At 32.4% G+C, this 22,457-nt stretch overlaps 2 protein-coding genes across 11 annotated transcripts in view; one reads left to right on the top strand and one right to left on the bottom strand.

Annotated features, from left to right (window-relative positions):
- LOC106063800 (calcium-dependent protein kinase C) overlaps positions 1-8,836 on the top strand; it is a 108,685-nt gene extending 99,849 nt beyond the window's left edge. For both annotated transcript variants that reach the window (XM_056021019.1, XM_056021017.1), the window contains one exon: positions 4,449-8,836. In XM_056021019.1, coding sequence (XP_055876994.1) covers positions 4,449-4,601 — 153 coding nt within the window. In that variant the 3' untranslated portion in view covers positions 4,602-8,836. The remainder of the gene's footprint in view (positions 1-4,448) is intronic.
- A 2,390-nt stretch (positions 8,837-11,226) lies between these two features.
- Positions 11,227-18,938, bottom strand: LOC106063801 (tRNA wybutosine-synthesizing protein 3 homolog). Of its 9 annotated transcripts, XM_056021021.1 has the most exons (9): positions 17,271-17,436; positions 15,569-16,137; positions 15,214-15,465; positions 14,383-14,454; positions 14,196-14,294; positions 13,998-14,069; positions 13,142-13,210; positions 12,773-12,837; positions 11,227-11,407 (listed from the first exon to the last, which is right to left on the bottom strand). In XM_056021021.1, exons 3-9 carry the CDS (start codon positions 15,373-15,375, stop codon positions 11,248-11,250), a joined length of 699 nt encoding a protein of 232 aa, XP_055876996.1. In that variant the 5' UTR covers positions 15,376-15,465; positions 15,569-16,137; positions 17,271-17,436; the 3' UTR covers positions 11,227-11,247. The 9 variants fall into 9 exon arrangements, with proteins under 9 accessions (XP_055876996.1, XP_055877001.1, XP_055877000.1 ...); XM_056021026.1 differs by lacking the exons at positions 15,569-16,137; positions 17,271-17,436 and adding an exon at positions 18,918-18,938; XM_056021025.1 differs by lacking the exons at positions 15,569-16,137; positions 17,271-17,436 and adding an exon at positions 17,680-17,698.
- Positions 18,939-22,457: the final 3,519 nt, after the last annotated feature.

The following is a 22,457-nucleotide window of genomic DNA, read 5'->3' as shown; positions in this document are numbered from 1 at the left end:
ACTATGAATAATAAATTCAATCTTAATGGGGGATAATCTTTAAGGGGGTTTTTTGAATTAGCAAAAAATTGTTTTACTATTATTTTACTTTTTTACTATTACTTACTTTGGTTCTTGCTCATAGAACCATTGTGGAGTGTATTGTTGTTTTGTTTTTTTTTTTGTATTGAGAAGCCACTATCATAAGATTGCATTTCTTTCCAAGGTTATGCCACCTTTTGTTTGTTTGTTTTAAATTCTAAATACTAGTCCATAGAGTTTAAAATTGTTACGTTCAAGTAAGAATTCAAGTGTTGCCAATAGTCAGTTAAGGTAAAAAGAATGAAGTCTCAGAACCCTATAAAAATCTCTGTATCCCCTCCCCTTCAGTACTGAAACCCAGAACTTAGGGCTTGGGAATGAAAACTCTAAAATCAGGCCTCATTGTGGCTGCCTTCAAGTTATTTAAAAAAAAAAAAAAGATTATTTACATTGCTGCCCCTGAGCAGCTCATTGCTGAAGTCTCACTATTTATTTTCTGCTGCTGAGACTTGTGTTGTAGTATACAAATAAAATGTTTATTAAAATCATATTGGTGAGACAAAGTCTTGTGCCTCTGGATCTCTCATTGTAATCCTATACAAAACTTGAGTTTAAATGTAAAAAATGCTCAGAGATTGTCTATAGGAGTCAATATTTAGTTCAAATTTTATTTTTTATATTGTAAAACACAGATAAACAAGGGGATTTTTTTTTTAAACTAGCACAACAGTCATCTATAAAAATGTGTATGATTTTTAATTCATCTATTTGTGTACATAAAAAATAGGAAAAACTTGACCTTGACAGATGTCTGCTTTAATGTATAGTTTTAAACAATTGTTTTTTTCTTTACTTACATATATATTTGTTGTTTTATTTTGTATTTTTAACACGCTTTATTGCAATATATTTTTAACAGCATTATAAACAGAATTATTACATTTTTGAAAATATGCAACTAATTTAAAACCAATTGTGTTAATTTAAAAATCAACATAATTAATTTGCTTCAAATGATTGTAGTAACACCAATGTACACTATCACAGTGTTGATGATGGTTTAAGTTTCTATGTCATGGATTCAAAGTATGTGTCGTTTGGCCAATGATTGATTGAGACCATTATAGCCGCCTGATAGAAATTGCAACTAATTGTATAAATGAGTATCTCTTGCTGTGACCATTGATTGAATGAGCCTCTGTAATGATCTGTAGGTCTAGTCTATGCTTCTTTTATAGAAATCTGTTGACTAGTTGACTCTGGAACTTAGACACTGTGTAGCCAACCCTGAGACTGAGGTTTGACGCTTGTAAACAATCTAGCTTAGAAACCTGTTGAAAGTGAGAAGTAATACTGATACAAATAGTCTTCTTATTACTTAATGGCTCAAGTTGTAGACTCTCACACTATGTTGAGATCAAACTGTTCAGATGTACAAGTTTGGGCATATTTGTTCTTTTGTAGGCAGCTCATTGTGTGTCTTGTTGACAAGATCTAGTCCTAAATGAGCTGATCATTCAAAACCACTATCTTGTTCTGGCTCCAATGTCTGAGTATCTTTTAGACTAGTGGTAGTTCTGTCTTGATATCTGCAGACATTTTTTTGTTTATGTTCTGTGTCAGTTTTAATGCAAGCACAAGATTAAAGGTCATGTTCAAGCTTAGATAGTGTGTGCTACTAAAATAACTATTGGACATTCCATCTAAAAAATAATGGAAAGTAGTCAAAGTGCTAGTTTTTAATATAATTAATGATGAAAGAAAAAAAAAGTTTGAAACCACATTTTTAGTGACATGTTGGGATTTTTTAATTATTGAATTTTTGACGTGATTTTTTATTGATTTTATTGTGTAATGAATGACTAAGCCTGAACCAATCTTTCATTGCTAAAGTTTTCATGACAGTTGGTTTAATTCATTCTGTCTCGCTTCATGTTGCCTTTGTGTCTTAGGGTTTTGTGGTTTAATGTAGATTTTGTTTATGACAAGGACCATTGTCCCGATAAGTGACTCATATTGCTCATATACATCGCTGTATGATTGTTGCCATGTGCTCAACATTTTGCTTTCAATCATGTATATCTGCCCTGGACATTATTTGGTTTGCTCATGCACTGGATTTCAAATCTTTTTGGACCTTCATAAGTTTATGTTTCAGGAGTCAATATGTTAGCGACCTTTGTCTATTTAATTATTTATAATATCATTTTATTATATTTCATTCTAAAATATTGATCTTTTATTTAGGAACATAAACTTATTTTGTTTTTCTTATATACAAAAGGCTCACAAGTTATTCTGTGAAAGTTGTTGGATTAGAAAGCAACTGGAGTTTCCCTAGAATATGTAATACTTCTAAATAACATTCTAGAAACAAGAAACTTTCAATTTTAGATTTGAAATAAGAACAAATCTGTTGAAAGAATGTATTCTTATCATTATCTTGCATTTACTCTTCAGTGCTACTCTGTTGGAACTTTTTTTCATTAGCTGAAATATAGCTGCCTAAATACTTTTTGACTTTAAAAAACTCAACATCCAGTATATAAAGGTTATAATATTGTCTGATTTTACTTGGATTTGATTTTGAACCCAGCTGCTCTCTTTTTATTTTCTCTCAAATTTGATTTTGAGTCTAGGAAAGTCATTCACAAAAACTCAACTATTGTTTATAGACTCAATACTAAGTGGATTATTAAGAAGTATGCTACTGGTTTTTACAAAGTCAAACAGCAGAAAATAAAGTTTGAGTGGCTTTTTGATGAAATAAATAAAAAAGTGATTAGATCAACTCTGTTAACCACAGTGATTTTAATCTTGAAAATCTATGACATGGAACTCAATCAACATTAAGTGCAGTGGATGAGAGAGTGGTGTGATCAGAGGGGTTTCAATGATCCAGCATTAGTTGGTTTGAAACTTTTTTTTCTGGACACACTTGGTCATAGAATGTGCATTTCATTGCTCAAAGTTGTCACCCTTTTATCTGAAAGTAATTGGACATGTACAACTTTGAGTCATGAACATTTGGTGGGGCATTTGAGTCCATGTCTTCTCCCCAACAGTTGTCAGATTGTGTTCAGCCTTTCAGTAAGTGTGTTCTATCCTAGCTATGCAAATGTTTGGAGACTTCATTTGGTGAGGTTACAATGTGTGTAGCCTATATCTCTCTCCCCAGCGGTTCATTGGATTGTGATACCTTTTAAAATGAAATATATCTATAAATATATTATATATAAACAATTTGTGCATTGTACATTGTTTTGTTTTTTTGTTTTAAAACATACTTTCTATCATTAACATTGTAAACATAATGTAATTCCTCAATCAATAAATTGTTCTTTTGACAAGCCCCAACACCCCAGGCAATGAGTTTGTTGTTTAATTTCTCACCTGTCTCTTAAAGCAATGGATTGAGGCCTAGGCTCTAATGCTACTCCCACATTGTACACACAAACTACACAAAGGAGAGAAACTAAGTGCTGGGGATGGAAGAGTAGTGAAATTACAAAATGTAGTCAAATGTGTAGAACAAAGAAAGTATTGATACAACACTTCATTACATTGGGGGGGGGGGGGAGTCACTTGTTTTTGGCATCAACTTTCTATATTTGTTTTAAAGATATCTTCCCTCATAACAGACCTATTGATGATAAGATTAGTTTGACAGTTTTAAGTTTGTGTTTTGAGTGTACCAACTTCAATAGTGAAGTGTGTGTGTGAAGTAGTGATGACATTAAAGTTGTAGGTTAGCTCACTGTCACCTCAGAGACTGATTTCATCTAGTTTTAGTTCCTTGGATAAATAATCATAGTGAAACAAGAGAAGGTAAGTCAGATTTACTTTTCATAACGTCTTTCTTATCCAATCATCTGCCCTTAAAAAATGAACCAATTCGAGTTATTTGTCCTTTTTTTGTTTGATATGCACTTTCACGTGGTGGGCGGTACATTTATTTTTAAGCTTTAAACTGGATCTAATGCTTTTTTTCATTATTATTTTTCAACACTAACATAAGTTATAGGCTTTTCAAAAATTGTTGTTGTTGTTTTTTTGCATAACATTGATGTTTCTGTGTTATTACGAATGCTTTCTTGTTAATTAAGACTTATCCAAGAGACCTGCATGTTCATCATTCTAGTAGCATGAATGCTTTACTATATATACAATGGTCTACCTATAATTGTAATATAGTAGCTGCAACCTTACTGATTTAAATTATAAATAGCTTAGTGATTCTTACATATAATACATGCTTACATTTCAAGTCTATTGATTTAGATTACTGTGACCTTCAAGGTGAAATTTTCTTTAAATCTAGCTTTCAATCTTTGAACATTTATTGGATGTCCTAGACATGATCCTAAACTGACAAATGGTTTTATAGTCATTGTTGTACATTCACCTGTTTTTGTTATCTTTCCCAGAAAAGTCGTAAAGATGTCAGCAACTTTGATAGAGAGTTCACCTCAGAAGCTCCCAAACTGACCCCCACGGATAAACTGTTCATCATGAATCTAGACCAGTGTGAATTTTCAGGCTTTTCTTATGTCAACCCAGAGTTTGTAGTCACAGTCTAGTTTTTCATTTAGAGACAATATGTGTAACTTAAAATATCTATTTATAAACATAAATGATATAAAGATATTTTTAACAACATCCATTGGCTTTAGTTTTGGATACACAGGATTAATGAGCCTTATACAAATATTGCATATATATTATTTACAAGTGGGCCTATGGTCTTTAATAAATATGGTTTTGAAAAAAATACAGCTAAAAGTAATTTTCATTAAAGACTTCTGCAAATATTCTAATTTAAAAATAGAAAGAAAAAACAACATAAAAATAAAACCTTTTCTCTCCTAGTCTAAGAAGAGCACTCATGGTGTAAATACACAAAAATAATGAATTGACTTTTATTGAAAAGCTTAATACTTTCTTGGAAGTTGGGCCTATAGTGTAGCTTCAATTGCATTAGCTTTTAACCAAAAGTGAAACAGCTTCATTTAATAGTAATATGTAAACCATTTTTTGATGCCAGTTATTATCTTCTGAAATATACACTTCAGTCTGCATTAGGTCAGAACAAGAGTCTTGACATTTCACTGTAGAAATGTTCTGTACATACTACCTTCTTTGAATACTTTTTCAATTGGTCTCTTTGTTTTTCATTCATTCATCTGGTCTCATTATAATCCTGCAAAACTTTCTCAATTGTTGATGTTTTGTATTCATTAACCCATCTGTTTATACAACAAATAATTATTCTGATATTTTGAAACAAATTTTAACGACTGTTTGCTGATTGCTTTTCCTTTCTGTTGGGCTTTTTTAAAATTGTTTTTTGTTTTATTGTATTAGCTGATGTCATGTTCAATATTATAAGTGCATTTTTTTTTTAAAAAGGGGGGGGGGGGGCAAGTCAATTTTTCAGTATTAATAGTTTGAAAAAAAAAATCTGAAGTAAAAGTAATAAAGCAGTTCTGAAAATGAATGTAATAATATTGTTGCAATGAATGCTCTTCCGTCAACTGTTTTATCTAGGACTCTGTGCCATTATTTTGAGTGGTTTTATACACACAATATGTTATTCATTTCCTAGGATCTGAACAGTTCAACAGGATTGGAATTAGACATAATGTTTTGATAAACACTAAATTAATGTTTGATAGACATAATGTTTTGATAAACACTAAATTAATGTTTGAAAAAAATGTCACAAGTTTTTATATTTGTTTCAAACATCTTTTTGCTGCTGAATTAATATGAGGACCAGAATCAGTTGTTAGCTTGTGGTTCATTTACCACTGTCCACAGTGCTCCTTTTGTATTGTTCAGTTTAGATGTCCACTCAGAGTTGACTACTTGACCCCTGCCTGTATTTAACAAAGTATAAGTCATTGTGTAGGCCACAACATGCCCTGGGATGTATTCTTTAAGCAATGGTTGGCCTTAGTTCACTTTTACATTGGTTTTTTGTTTGGGGTTTAATTAGCTTATTATCATTTTATGAGATCATAAAATGGAATGTGCTATTGATTTGATCACTACACCTCTTCAATGTCTGAGTCTAGGTTGAGAAACCAAAATTCTTACTATCAGATGTTGGTTGGTTGAATAGCTAGAACCAAAGTAGGCCTACAGACCAAGGAACATTTGATTGTGTTTATTCTATTAAACTAAGGGTCTGAAATTCAAATCTGGAAGAGGCTGGGAGTTTTTTTGTTTTTTTTTTTAAATTTGTCTCTTAAGACCACTTAATGAGTATCTGACAATCCATATGGAAAAATAAAGATGCTGGTCACTTGACGTTCTAGTCATTAGATGACCATAGAACTTGGTATGTTATGTTCCTTTGATTTATTTGCAAGGAAAAACTATATTCCTCTTTTACAACACCCTCAATAAAACACTAATTAGATATAGATCTACTTAGCAAAACAAAGAATTGAGGTAAGCATATAGATCTACTTAGCAAAACAAACAATTGATATATGCTTAGACATAAATATACTTAACAAAACAAAGAATTGATATTTTTTTCATTAGTTGGACTATTTGATTTGTTGTGAATAATTGTATTTTCAATTTGTGGGCTAATGGCTTTTTAATTATACAAAATTACTATAAATTTATTATTTTTATTTTTTTTTTAAAAACACTGTTTTCTTGAAACTTTTTAAAATCTTTCATATTTCTACTACAGATTTTGTATTCAGATATTACATGCACCACACATTTCTCTGTCTGAACTGAATGTTTTCTACAAGTTTCCTTTGATCCAATAGATTTTCAATTGTTCCTGTTTCTATGAGTCAATATTTTACATATATAATACACTCACTGTTTGAAAGAATTCATGGCTGTGATTGCTGCATACAAAATAAATTGTATTTTTTTTTATACTGTAAATTTTGTGTTTAATTTGCCTTCTGTCAAAGTGTTAAAATAATTGTTTTCAATAAACTTATAATATATGTGAAAACAAGAGATCTAGTACCATATTCAAAGTTCTTGTAATTCTGAACACCATTGTCAATCAATCACTTAGTGATAGCTATCTCTGACATCTGTTGTCATCCAATGGTTTGAGCTGCTGACAGGACTCAGATTATACTAAACAATGAGAACTCCCACAAACAAAATGTAATGTTGTGACTGAGAACAGACTAGTAAACATTGCAGACAAAGACAGTACTAAAACACAAAAATAATCATGTTTGAACAATTCATTTCTACATTCTCTTCTTAGTCAATGTCTACCCTATGTAGAGTTTGATCATGAAGAGTGCAAATACACTGCGTCATCAGCCAAGTTCACAACCAATAGAATTGGACACTTTGCTAAATATCTTCCAACTGTCTAACAAAAATAAAAAGTTGATGTTGAATGTGTCAATAAAAGAATGATGAGCGGCTGTAACTTTATGAATGACATTTGATTTACTTGCTTTGTTGAACATTGATTTAGTTTATTTCCAATGTGTCATGGTGGCCCTTGAAATAGTGGTGTTAAAAAAAGCTGCAGAGTTAGTCATTGTGAGTGAAACATTTGCACTTGAGTCCTCATGAATCAAACTGTATATAATTTCCCTATCACCTTGACTTATGAAAGTGTGTTAGTTGAAATGAATAAAGCTTATTGTAGGGACAGGGTAAGGTTTAATCTAAAAAATTAAACAAATGTCATGGTCATCTATTCATAATGTTTGATGGTTTTACTCTTTTGTTTCAAAAATTAAGTATGCATATACAACACAAATTAAAAAGACAGTATTACACAAAACAATTGCTTGCGAATGAAAATTCAATTCACTGTCAGCATCCTAAAAATAAATGCAATGGCTAATTTTTATTTTTCACTTTTAAAACAATATGATAAAATGCAGGCTAAGTTATTAAATAGCTGTTTGGGAGCAAGATTATATGGAAAAACAAAAAAGTTGATTAAGTTTTTTTCCTACAAAGTCTGATCTTGACAATAATGGTCATATATTGGTTTAAAGTTGTGAATGGGATCTACATGTGAGTTTGTGTGTAACATAATGGATGACTGACCCACAGGGGCCATCAAAGAGTTTGTATCATCATGTTTTTAGAAAATGATTTTTTAAATATATAGAGACTTGTCTCAAGTCTGAAATTTAAGGTGCAGTATTTCCCATGGCATTCCTAGCTGTGATCTATATATTTTGCCACATCTAACACAAAGTCCTTGTCATCCTGTTGTTAAGTACTTTTTTTGTCTACGCCTGTCTTCAGCAATAGCTTTCCCTTTTGGTCTCAAATGTGTATCCTTCAGCCTTTGTAAGTGATCTCCAGACCTTTGGAAGCCACTTGCTGCCTGGTTGTTATAAATTAATATTTACATTATGAATATAGCATATACTACATTAGCCTTTTTTTTATTTTGGTGAATCTTGACAGCTAGGCATTAGTATTACCTAAGTACTTGTGTACTGGACCATCCCAGCCTCTTGAAAAATGTGAAAATAATTCTTTTTGTAGCTTGACATTTTTTATTGCTGTGCACAGAAATGAACACATTTTTAAAATTTGATCCAACATTTGTGTTTGATGAAAGTTGTATTAAGTGCCCAATGGTAAACCATTTTTGTGATTTCTCACAGCACAATGTCATTAATGACATCTAGGACCATGTCATTGTGATTGTAATTTAATGTTTTTGTCAGTCAGACTTTGTTTTTTTTAACACATTTTTTGTTAGTATTTTCCTCTTCCATGTGCCAGTGTTACTCCAGTTCTCATTGTCTTGTTCAATTCATTATTAAACATTCAGTTGGTTTTTAAATAGGACTTGTTCATTCCTTGAAATGCTATGAAATGAATACTTCTTGTTTTTTTTTTGTTTGTTTTTTTTGAGACCACACTGAATTCTTCAAACAACAATTATAAGTAGAAGTCAGTAACAAGAGAAACACAAGCCACATGTGGCCAGCTAACAATTATCACAATACCTTTGTCAACTAATTTTTCCAAATGAATAATGGTTAATATTTTTTATTGTTATAATAATTAGTAATGAGACAGTCCCATTACAATATTCAAGATAAATCATTTTGTACTTATTGCCTTGACTGGAACCAAACTGCCTGTCCAATGTCCAAGTAATGCTTCATGAACTTTGAACAATGACTATCTGACCAGTAAGAGAAATAGATCTAAATGAAAAGAAGAATTGAATGTGTAATGAAAGTTGGATTGAAGATTATTTCTCTGAGTGGATGTACACCTACTTTTTATTTGTACAAGGCATACATAATCACTTTGTAACATCAAGAACTCTCTGAATTGATCAGTATGCAAGCTATATGTACAGGAAAGGATCTGTTTAAAAATATTTAAAGTAACATCTAGCTACCTCTGTCATGCTCTACCACATATGGTGCTAGAAATATTAGTAGCAATGTGCTTGTTGGTTCTATCAATAGTCGCAAACTTATTCCAAGCCAAGCACTCTGTTAGAAAGTACCTGGAGTTAGATGGAATGGTATAATGCAGGTAGTGACTGATACAGTGCAGACTCTGGTTCATTCAAAATCAATCTAAAAGGGACACTCACAGATATATGAACATCAACTACTAAGAAATGCAACATCTGGTTATGCAGCTGACATTACAACTATACAAATAATATAAACCTGCAGAAATCTTACACTAAACAATTTTAGTTGTACTTTGTGAACTATTTGTTTACAAAAATCAAGCACTTGTCATTTTAATTCATACAGAATTTGCAGATAATATTTTTGCAAAGAAAATTTTGCTGTACTTGCTACAATGTAAAATTGAAAGGCATTCAAATACTGTGCTACATATAAAGGGAGAGTAAACTAACAATACTGGCACTTAGAATGAACTGCAGTTCTCGAGGGCCGCTACGTCTTGACAATGCACATGCGGGTGTGTGGACGAGATTTACTTTTAAATTATTTTCATTGTAGTTATAAATCCAGGTTTAAAAATGAACCAAGTAAAATGACAAGGATTCAAAAATTTAAATATTTACAAAAGAGACATTTTTCATCTAATAAGGACCTTTAAAAATGTTTTATGTTTTCCCAACAGGGGTATACAACTATATCAACTCAAAACGTTTTGAAAAAGACATTTTAAAATGTGATTCTTTTCGATTTCCTAATTTCTTTCAATTATCATACATCTTTATGTTGACAACTTTGGCATAACAAAAAAAAAGGGATCACACCCATTACAGACGTACATATGCTATAATTATCTCTAATGTCCCTCAAATAATATTTTCAAATTCTACCTCCCTATTTATTAAACTTAATCTTCATGTGTGTATTTGACTATTTCACCCTTTTTTAATGCAACCTATTTTGACATGAACTCTTCCTAAACATTATGAGAAAAAGTGTGTTGTACATGCCAGGAGGATGAATTTCAGAGGCTCAAAACACAGGAAAGTGACTGGATCCTTACTGAGAGGAGTTTGAACCCCCTTGCTGTATGGAGGGGTAACCTGATGCCTCTTCAATAGTGAAGTAAATTTCTCCTTTCAGACCTTGTGGTCTATAGGGCAGATGATGTAAAGGTCATCTGTTTCTTTGGCCTCTCCAATACGAGTAATAATATTTTTTTTCTAGCATACAAAAAAAAAAATATCTACAAAACACTTCCAATTAGACTAAATGGACTAGCTTGAACATTTATTACATAATTTGGATTTCAAACATATTGTTTGTTAATATAAATTTTTGTTACAATTATATGTCTGTAACTTTCACTCCATGATAATGATGATTAAAACCCGCTCAAAGCCACTGTGGGAGCAAACAGCACTGATCAAATAATAGAAAGATGGCTGAACTTTATGAGAAAATAAATGCATGATGGACTCAATCATTAGACATCACTTGGTTTCACAAAATACTCCATTTGTATTTCTTCTAAGCTATTGTTTCTAAGATCAGCCCAGACAACACAGTTGTGAAGACAGCACTGACTGATACACAAAATAGAAAGCTTTAGACCAACGTTTTATAGAATCTGCTCCAAAAATCAAAACAGCTGAAAACATTGGACTTTTACATGCTAGAACAGAGGTTCTCAACCAGCAGTTCAACCTTTTCTAGTTCTCTGCATTTATGTATGTACCAGTACCGGTAATACAAGTATATTGAATATACCGGGTGTATAAACAAAATTCAACAGACATTATGTTACCCAAACCTTTTATTATGAAACATCAAAGACAAATAAAGACAAATCAGTTTCAGTTTCTTTTGTTCCATCCTCAGAATGTGTCACTTTCTTCACTTTCTTGACTGGACATTTTGTTTTCAATGTTTTGTTGGATTCAGTCTTTGTAGACAAAGTTTTCACCAACTCAAAGAACCTACAGACAAAAATAAGAATGTATATACAATTATCTGTAATATAAAGCAGAAAGTAAGGAATATGTATGTCCCAAATAATAATCAAAACTGTTTGACCAAACTTAACCATTATGTAAAGTAGCCCTAAAACAAACTGAACACCCTCAAAAAAAAAAAAAGTTGACCAACGCTATAAAAGAATTACAATTTCATGGATCTAGATCATATAGCCATGTTTAGATGGGACAAGCCAGAAAGGTCACGCAGACATTTTTACATACATTTGTTTTCTATAGCTACTACTTTTAACTTACATTCTAATAGCTCCATTCATGATATCTCATGCTTCTTACATTAATAATAATAAGGCTTGTCTTCGAGTCCGAAGATTAGTGAGGAATGCAGTATATCCCGTGGCCTACATATTTTGCCACACCCAGGGCTAGCATAACCATTAGATACTAGCGAAAAGCCACGCATGCGCAAAGCAGAACATCTTGCGAAGGAGATGATAGATCTACTCCTCGCAAAGATTGTTTTTTACTTTTACACATGAACATACAAAATATAGTCTATTCATTTCTTTATTTAATAAAATTAACCTTCAAATTTTTGTTTCAAAAACATTTTTATATAAATTTGTTCACTGTAGCTGTGACTTTAGCCGTCTTCACATACATTTCAATAGCTCCATTCATGACATTTCGTGCAGCTTACATGCGTAGACATACAATGATTTGACATGGCAAAAGGTTGAGATGAGGCTCTATATGGGGATAATAAATATACTAACATAAAATACTTAATTAATAAGCTAATTATGCCCTTCAAGTCACTCTTAAACTGATAGATCAAGAATGTTTAGTGAAAGTATATGTATTCTACCAAATTTAAATCTAGGTCTACAATATTTTAGCCATCTTAGATCTAATTACAAGTCTTTATTTCAGATTTCATTGGATGTAGGTCAACACCAGTTTGTCATTGACCAGGCTACTATGGAATTCATATTTCTTAGAATCTAGATCTGGATCTAAATTTATCTGTATCTATATCTATTTATATACATATATAAGCAAATGTTTTGATTTTTAAAAAATGGATTTAGGTCTATTAGCTATTTTAATAGTTCCATTTATAATATTTTTAAATTCACAAAAAATTTCCTTTTAACAGTATTATTTTGTTTAAGTGTTTTTAATACACAAGTCAAAACCCGCAGGTCGCAGATAATATCTGGCTAGCTTTCCTAACATAATATCAGCATTCATTATTAGACATTTTTTTAAATGTTATGTTTTTTTTTTCCTGTTAGCACTTTATTATTTTCTTTCTATGTAGCGCATATGTTTACATACAGACATACAAGACACTCATAGACAAACCTGTGAATTCTATTCTTATTTTCTTCCATTTTTTTATTGGCACACTCTATGAGAAACTTGATATACTGTTCAGACAAAATAATTCCAATTTATTCATTCAACTAAAACATGAAACAGACTTTTTAAACTAGGTGTGATGGGGTGGGAAAGTAGCACTTAAAACAGCAAACTCCAGAAATAAAGTCAGTAGTTGGTTACTAATTAGAAATTAATTGAAAACAGTAAGCATAGTTGTGCTCAGGAATTAAGTCACATTATGAGAGCACTAATTGAATTATTAGTCTTTAAACAGCATGTTCTAATCAGGTCATTGTACATAAACCAAATTTAAAAAAAAAAAATGAAAAAGAAAACTCATAATTTGTTTACCTCTTGTGAAACAATAAGCTTTCCTTCAGATGAAAGAGGTGCTTCCAGTGAATGGGTACTTCTCACTGCCTAGACACAAAAATTATTTATTTAATAAAAGCACTGAAGCTGAAGCAATCTGTGTTACATGTAAAATATATTTTAAATGCTTCATATTTTTAAAGAAATTTTTTTTTTCCAAGGCTATCAATTATCTGATGAATTAGAAAAATGAATATTTCAGTCACTGTTTATCATTATACTAAGCACAATAGAAAATTTGTGTTGAGCCAATAGGCATTGATCCCATGCTCAAATGTGAGCTCTAATATGTCCTTCAGTCTGTATAACTATCATTTATAAAAGGACATGTATGATAATAAGTGGTCTTTCAAAACATTATATTTTTTTAAGCACTACACTATATTTTTTGTATCTAAATTCCTATTTAGATAATCTCTCTCTATATATATAATATAGCTATTTCTTCATTTGTTTTTTTGTTGTTGTTTTTTTTTTATTTAACATCACTTGTTAGCATAGTATTGTTCTTACTATAAATTTGTAAAACAGGTCTCATCAGCTTACTTATTAATAGAGCGTCCTTCAAAATATTTCTAAAACAAATATGGCTGTTTATTCTGCTTGTTTTACACATTTCTGAAGTTTCTCCAGAAAGAAAGATTATGGCAGTTTCACACGAATGCATTCAAGTCCATAAAATTGCTTTCAATAATGAAGTGATTTTGTAATGATTCAAAACATTGCAAAGTCCAGACAGAAAAATAGCTTCATCTCTACTTTGTACTTTAAACACAATTTTGTTTAGCCTGTGCTACAATATTTGTATGTAAATTAGAAAAACCAAATGTAATACCATCATTATCTTTCCTTTGCCTCCTATTGTAATCCCTGAATTTCTAAATCCTGCCGCCACTGCTGCCTGGTGCTATTGGAAACAAAAAAAAGTAAACTTATCAACAAAATGTTTCAGCAGTTAAAGACTCAAAGTAAACAACTGGACAAATAAATCAAGAAACTGTTTCAAGTGTTGACAAACTAGTGAACTGCTTACCAACTTCTGAGCATCTTCCAATGTTTGGCACTGAACATGCATAATGAATGGTTCAAATTTAAATACAGCTTCATCTGGTACTGCAGTCAAATGTGTCAACTGAAAAGGATTTAATATGTTAAATTTCCAGACAAGTCGATTTCTGCTATGCATTGAGTAATATAGGTCTGTGTTATGAGAAACTTACGATTTCTTCTAAGGTCACATAAGTATGGGACACATACAACCATTTGCATCCTTTTTTATCTGCTTGTAAATCCTAAAAAGAAGAAAAAATAATATAGTAGGTCATTAGCACTCTGACATTTCCTTTCGCATATACATACAGTGAAATAGCATTCACAACAGTGGAAAGTGAATAACCACCAACCATGTTTTTTAAATTATTTTTTTTTGTACTGTGCATCTTCCATGCTAAAGCATGCTGAGTGCGCTCTTGTACAATCTCTTTTGTAGGGGGGGGGGGTTATCTTGGAGAAGCTGTACAATTTCAACAAGATCTTGGACTTAAAGACAAATGATTGTTATAAAAGATATGAAACCGTACATACAAATTAGCCTATATTTTCAATGTTGAGTAGTGACCCTCTTTTCTTCTTCTAATCTTAAAAATTTTTTTTTTTATTTTTGTGTTAATGTAATGCAGTGTTTCTTAAGCTTTTTTCTTAAGCCCACCTCCCAATAAGAAAAAAAAGCACATTCATGGTCCTTCTTAGCCAATAAGCTTTTCCAGCGAAGTCCCAGCACCACACCATTTGGAGCTGCAGAAATGCCCTTCACCTGTCATCTAAAGTGCACAAATCATTGTAAAAAGAATGCAGGTATAAATAAATGGCTAGAAGACCATTAATAAATTGTGAGAGACATTTAAGGCACATGTCGTGTCTATTAAAGGGGGATCATTGTAAAATCCTCATCTTGTAGCTGGCCTAATTTTTTCAGAAAAAAGGTAGTGGTGAGATGATCAGAACTAACATAGATCTAGAATTACATAAAATTAGTCCCCTAATATACTTACATTTTCAAAAATTAAAATTCTTCCAGAGCATGAGCTAGTTGTAAAATAATGTGGCAAACTGTTGATAAATTCCACAAGATCTACAATAGGTTCATCCACTGAGCCTTTTTTGGAAAGATCAGCACGTAAGAGTCGTTGAATTTTCTGATTGGCAAATGCCATTTAATTCTTTGAATTGTGAATTGTCAGTAAAAAAAAAGTCTCTTCATCAGACTTGTTAGTTCAACAGTGTGTTTCTATAATTGTTTTGTTCTAGATCAGATCAAATAGTTATTTATTATGACTATCAATATAGATCTGGATTGTGATTTAGACTAGATCTATATAGATATATATTCTATACATATAGTGGTACCTTGGTTATTGACCATAATTCATTCCAGAATTATGGTTAAGAACAGATTTATTTGAAGAACATATGTATTCCATAAGTAGGGTTACCAGAGATAGCAAAAAAAGTCCATGTCCTCCAACAGACCAGCATGAGCCTAAAACCTTTTATAGTCTGGCTTTTTCACTGTTCTTCATTGCAATGGCATAAAATCAAATGTACTAGTTCATATCTTCTAGTTTATATTCAAACATTCCTTCAACAATGAAAGATCAAAAGATGTAAAGCTTCCACCACTAGATATGTGTTTACTAGGTTGTTTACTGGGTTGATCAGTCTCTAGATAATGAATGGCATGATAAAATGCACTTGATAATGACCCATAATACATAGCATCAACCATTCATATTGCATGCTCGCTGTGTACATCAGCCACTGATGTTGAATATTTTAGAACAATTTGTCAGATATATGCTTTTTGTATTCACTCATGTCAAAGCTTCAAGTAAAAATTGCAGACATTGAAGAAATGTATGCTCTAGACTATTCTAAAGATTAGCAGTTCTTCTTTCAATACATTGAATAAACAAATTCTGCAAAACAGGAAAAGTTAAATATTTTGATCTAACCCTAGACCAAAATTGATCAATAGTTCAAGTTCAGAGTCATTTGAATCAAGGTACCACTGTACTGTACTATATCTATAATATTTAGATATTTTTGTGGCATTTTACGTCTCGTAGATATAATTATTATAAAATATAAATAAATTATATAAATCTAGACTAAGTCTATAGTCTATTAAATATTTTAAATATAGATATAATAATAGATTGTCTAGTAGAGTAGTAGTACTCAGTGGCAGTATTATGAGTATAGTACTATGTAACTATCAACTATAGACTATAGAATAGATAGACTCTAGTACTACTAATATATATTATAATAGTATCAGGTGGCCGAGCCTCGCTCGGTTAAATAATTTCTTAAGAAAGGATATATACCTGAAGTTATTTTGGGAATATTTTTTTTATTACGAAAATGAACGATCGGGTAAAGACTACTAATCTGAAGAGTTGCTTTAGTGTTCAGTTGGTTCTAAATATAACTGTACTGTAAGGCATTTAAATATAAAGTCTCTTAAGTCCTTCTACAGTCTAGACAAACCACAGCTCACATTGTCGTTTTACATTGCATCTTTTGCGTAAAACTATAGTACTATTATTGGCTTGGAAGAAAGTCTTTGCAATGTAACTTCTCAAATGGTTACATTCAGACATTTAATATTGCAATTAGTATATATTCATTATGGCTTATCTACTAAACATCAAGTGACGCAAATCTCTACGTTATAGGGTAAAACAGTCACTTAGTAACAAAGTAAAATGGCGCATTTTTTCTTAAGAGGCTTAAAACATTGCGTTATTTTTCTAAAGAAACGTTTCTGTGGGGCACCTCTGTTACGCTGACCACCTCTGCTATGCTTACCACCTTGCCTTTGGCATATGTTTGTCCCCCATACGTGATACATGCCCTGCACAGCGTAACTGTTAGCAGCTCATACTGGCTTTTGCCATTCATCCATCCCAGTGGCGCTACAGCCAATGGAGGGATATGACCTGCTTCAACACATCCCTCCATTCAGATCTCTCCTGGGCCTTCCGTCTCCACGCCCTAACCCCAAGCTTTTTACAGAGGTTTATAATTAAATAGCAAACTCGTTTACCACAAGATAGATTTCATGTTCAGTGTGACACTGTGAGCATGTAAGGCGTAGAGAAGCTGTGTTATAACCATTCCCTTTGTTTTGGTACAGGACAGTATATAATATATATCTAGGATACCTGGATAGTAAGTTAAGTAAGTTGTTAGTATTATAATAATTTTAAATAATAATTAAATAGTAAGTCTAAGACTAAGTCTTCGTAAGTAACATACTGATACTCTAGTAGAGTAGAGACAAACTCTATAGTTTCTAGTAGTACTAGTACTAGTAATACTACTAACTATAGAGTATAGTCTTAGTAGATCTAGAATCTAGACTAGACTAGTATAGTATTAGTAATAAGAAGATCTATCTACATTCTACATCTAAAAAACTGTAGAGGTAGGTAGAGTAGAGGACTAGAACTTACTAGATGTGATCTATTTTTTTAATTTTTTATCTAACCTAAATTTCAAAATTAGTAAATATTTAAAAATAAAAATTAACTAAATAATAATTAATATTATTATTATTATAATTATAATATTAATAATAGACTAAATAGAGGGTTATCTAGATCCAGATATGTATAAAATTTATAATAGTAGACATTTAGATTAGCATTAGGAGCAGAATAATATTTAGATCTAGATCTATAGACTATTGTCTATTGTATTGTATTATTGGTATCATCACTATAACTATTGAAAAAGTATTGTATTTGTACTAGTAGGAATGTTACAATTTTTTTCAGAAAAATTATTTTAAGAATCTTCTTGACAGATATGTTGTAGATTTGAATGAGCCTTCTAAATTTATATGAATTATGTCTGTATGATTCCTGGTTGAAAGAAAATAAATTTTTTATGTGTGCTTGTCCTTATCATAGCAACCAATGGGCACGATGTGAGGAGATTTGAATGTGTTGAATAAATATGCTTGCCATTTCTTATATATTAAACAACTAGTCCAAAAACATGTTTCAAAGGAAGGTTTATTGTTTTTAAAATCTCTGAACACTAAGCTGCTTATTATATACCCATTAGATCTAAATCTACATCTATTTCAAAATGCGTAACTGCAGAAATAAATCAATGTCAGCCATTTTGACATCATTTCAGTCTAAGTTTTTTTTAACTGCTATAATAATTCAACCTATCAGAAAATTATTAGATGTCACATGACCAATCTGACCAATCACTATTATCTTATCATGTAAACAAGATGGCTAAAATTACAATGGTTAACAATGGCCTCCAGCATTAGATTCAACTGCTAAATATTAAAAAATTAATAGCATCCAAAGTGCTCATTATTATGTGAAAAGTAAAGCACTGAAATTTAGCCAGAAAAATGCTCTACAATACTGGAGAGTCAAAAGGCGTGGGAATGTTGAGCTTCTTAAACTATACACAGGGAAATCGAACCTTTTTTTTAAGTCTAATAATTGGTAACCTTCTACTCCACGTGGGAAAGCGTAATTTCATTCCCGGAAGCCATTTTTATTGGTCAATCAAAAACTATAACTCTTTTACAGAGAAGTATTCAATTAATAGGTTAACAAAGTGCGCCTTTAAGGTGTGTCTAAAAAATGTCAGAAAAAAGTCGAAACAGTTTTTTGATTTAAAAAAAGGGGTGTGTCACCGGATATTGTAACATCGCTAGTACTAGAACTAGATTCTATATCTATTGTTTTGTTTTGATTTTCAAACAATGCCAGTTTTTATCTTACTTACTATGTGTTGCCACCACAGACCTATATAATTCTATTAATTATATAGGTTATCGCAGCTGAAAAAAAACTATTAATACTTTTACTTTTATACTGTATAACTATATGTGTATATCTCATAGAAATATATCTTCTTTTTTTTTTTCACATAGAGCCCTAGAGTAACAAGAAAATTAGAATTATACAAAATACTTATTTATTTATTATCATTTTCCCAATTTACATATTTCATCAAAATATCGACTTCTTTCGGCGCCTCAGTCTATTTCCCCCTATCTAGATCTAAATTTCAAGACCATCATCACAAACCAATATCACTCGCATCTTTCCATTTCACCTCATGGTCAACTAGCTTAGTATTTTAAGGCGTCCAAGGTTGAAAACTATAGTGAGGGGGATCCAGTGGCGTAGCAAGGTACCCGTGGGCCCGGGTTCAAGAACATCTTGGTGGGCACCCTCCAGCCAATAAGACACATTTAGTGTGTGACAAAAAGGAGTAATCTAAATGCAAAGACATTCTTCTTCTTCTTCTTATATAATACAGACGTTACTTCAAAAAAGAGGATGATTACGTCCTACGAGTCATGCATTTTAACCAATGACTTAAATTCTGCCAATTTAAGTCACTGGTTTTCCTGGCTAACTCAGGCAACCCATTCCATGCCCTATATAGCACTAGGGAAGAATTTAAGGAGTATTTGTACAAATTTGTACCTTTTTTAAAAAAATAAGTTATTTGAATGGATGGTTTTAAGGTCAGACGATGTGAATGAGTGGGGGGGGGGGGGCATTGCATCGTATTGGTTTCAAAATCAACCACCGCAAGAAAACAAAGAAACAAACAAACTTTGAATGGATGGTTTTGAGGTCATACGATGAGAATGTATGGGCAGTGGCATCGTATTGGTTTAAAAGTCAACCACTGCAAGAAAAGAAACAAACAAACAAACTTTGAATGGATGGTTTTGAGGTCATACGATGAGAATGTATGGGCATTGGCATCATATTGGTTTAAAAATCAACCACTGCAAGAAAAGAAACAAACAAACAAACTTTGAATGGCTGGTTTTGAGGTCATACGATGAGAATGTATGGGCAGAGGCATCGTATTGGTTTCAAAATCAACCACCGCAAGAAAAGAAACAAACAAACAAACTTTGAATGGATGGTTTTGAGGTCATACGATGAGAATGTATGGGCATTGGCATCATATTGGTTTCAAAATCAACCACCACAAGAAAAGAAACAAACAAACAAACTTTGAATGGATGGTTTTGAGGTCATACGATGAGAATGTATGGGCATTGCCATCGTATTGGTTTTAAAATCAACCACCGCAAGAGAACAAAGAAACAAACTTCGAATGGATGGTTTTGAGGTCATACGATGAGAATGTATGGGCAGTGGCATCGTATTGGTTTCAAAATCAACCACCGCTGGAATCCGCTATCGGAATAATTTAAATAGGCACTCGCTGAACCTCCAAGAAAACATTTAACATCTATATTTCATTTAGTATGGGGATCCAACCCAGGACTTGTGTGATAGGCTCGAGCTAAATGGGAGATGGCATAAACACGGCTTGGTGTTGGACCGAATTGATATTGGAAATCAAGTGCCAGTGCTTCTTGTGACTGAATTAGAGACAGTATTATAAGCGCACATTCTTAAAAGCACGGGATAAAACGATATTATTAATTAATATCTATTCGTTTTAAGATACATTAGGAAGTAATATTTAAGCATGTAGTTTAAATATTGGACAATTAGTGTTAAGTTACATTTTAATTTAGGTGATAGCCAGAGACTGTAGATGTATTACGACTTAGCCACCGCCTGCTACACAAGTAAATATCACACCAGTACTGCGAGGACTACAGGACGTAACCACTGCCTGCTACACAAGTAAATATCACACCAGTACTGCGAGGACTATATAGGACCTAACCACTGCCTGCTACACAAGTAAATATCACACTAGTAGCCTACTCCGGGCTCAAGAACATCTTGCTGGGCTTCTCTCCAGCCAATAAGACAAATTTAGTGTGTGACAAAAAATGAGCAAACTAAATGTAAAGATATTCCAATGTAAAGATCGTACCTCTTTTTTTTTTTTAAAAGTAATTATTTCATAACGTTTGATTCAGATAGGACTGTATATAAGTAATAGTGTCTTAAAAGTCAATGTTTTTACAGCTTCTTAACAGAGTTAAACTACTTAAAAGTGTTTCAAATGAACAAACAAATGTTCTTCCTAAGTTCTAATGTGGGCTCCAACTGGCCTTGAGGCATGGGCACAAGCATAATGAGCTCCTTCGCGCCATGGTTGTTACGCCACAGCTGTGGGCCCCTATTGCTTGTGGGCCCGGGTTCTTTGAACCCCTTCGCGCCATGGATGCTACGTACGCCACTGGCCCAGTGTGCAGCCGAACATTCCGGGCTCACATAGGTCTCACCAGCCACATGTAGAGGCATAAAACCCCAGTGCAAAGCCCTCAGTCCCCTGGATGACAAAGTGGTCATCATCGAACCACGATGGACGAACTATATATATATATATACATGCGGAAATGCCCGCGAAGACGTATAGGCCTATTATATACTCCGTTCCAGATAAAGATTTTCTAGTTCACTTTCTAAATTTAAATTTATTTCTTTTTATTGTTTGAAAAATTATAAAGGTAAAAAGAGTTTTCCCATTTTGGCCAACGAGCTATTTTTTTCCCAACGATATACATTAACTGTCAAATTTCTAGGAAAACCGTGTCCAGGTTTCTCCCACCCACCCAAAAGTTTGTTCCCGAACGTACGAGTTGAACAGAGATGTACAAACCAAGTGTAAAGAATGGACCAAATAGTGGTGTCCATTTCGAGATATTCCACTGGAGGAGAATTAAATGAAAATTCTTAGTTCAAAAGTCTCTGTGGGAAGAGGTTAATTTAATTAGATCGCAGGGGCAAAAAGTGATACTAGAATTCACAGGCCAAGAGGATGTTATGGGGTGCATTAAAATACGGGCCATTTTGTTAGAAGTTAACAAAACAGCGGATAAGATGTTCCGGATAAAAAATAAAAAGTTGTATAGCCTGGGTAATGCTAATGTATTTTAAAAAACAAAACAAAAAACTTGACCTAGACCCTAGACGTAAATATCTACTACTACCAACTAGATCTATAGCCTATTGCCATTGGTCAGAAGCTCTTTAGACTAGGCGTTATGAGTTGATTCGCATGCATTTTTTTTTCACTTAGGATAATCGCATAAAACATATAATAAAAGTCTAGCTAGACTCTAGATCTGGACAGGACACCATATCTACAGATTGAATATTATGATTAGATCTATATAGATTCTAGATCTATTACCAGATCCACCTAATTTCGATCTAAAGCTATAAGATTCTCTCTCTCTCTTTATATATAGAGTCTAGATGTAGGCTCGTAGTCTATTTATAATTTATACATACACAAACAC

Source organism: Biomphalaria glabrata, chromosome 2, assembly GCF_947242115.1.
Source record: "Biomphalaria glabrata chromosome 2, xgBioGlab47.1, whole genome shotgun sequence".
Taxonomy (NCBI): domain Eukaryota; kingdom Metazoa; phylum Mollusca; class Gastropoda; family Planorbidae; genus Biomphalaria; species Biomphalaria glabrata.
Note: the sequence above shows the minus strand (reverse complement) of the source record. Positions and strands in the feature narration are given on the sequence as shown.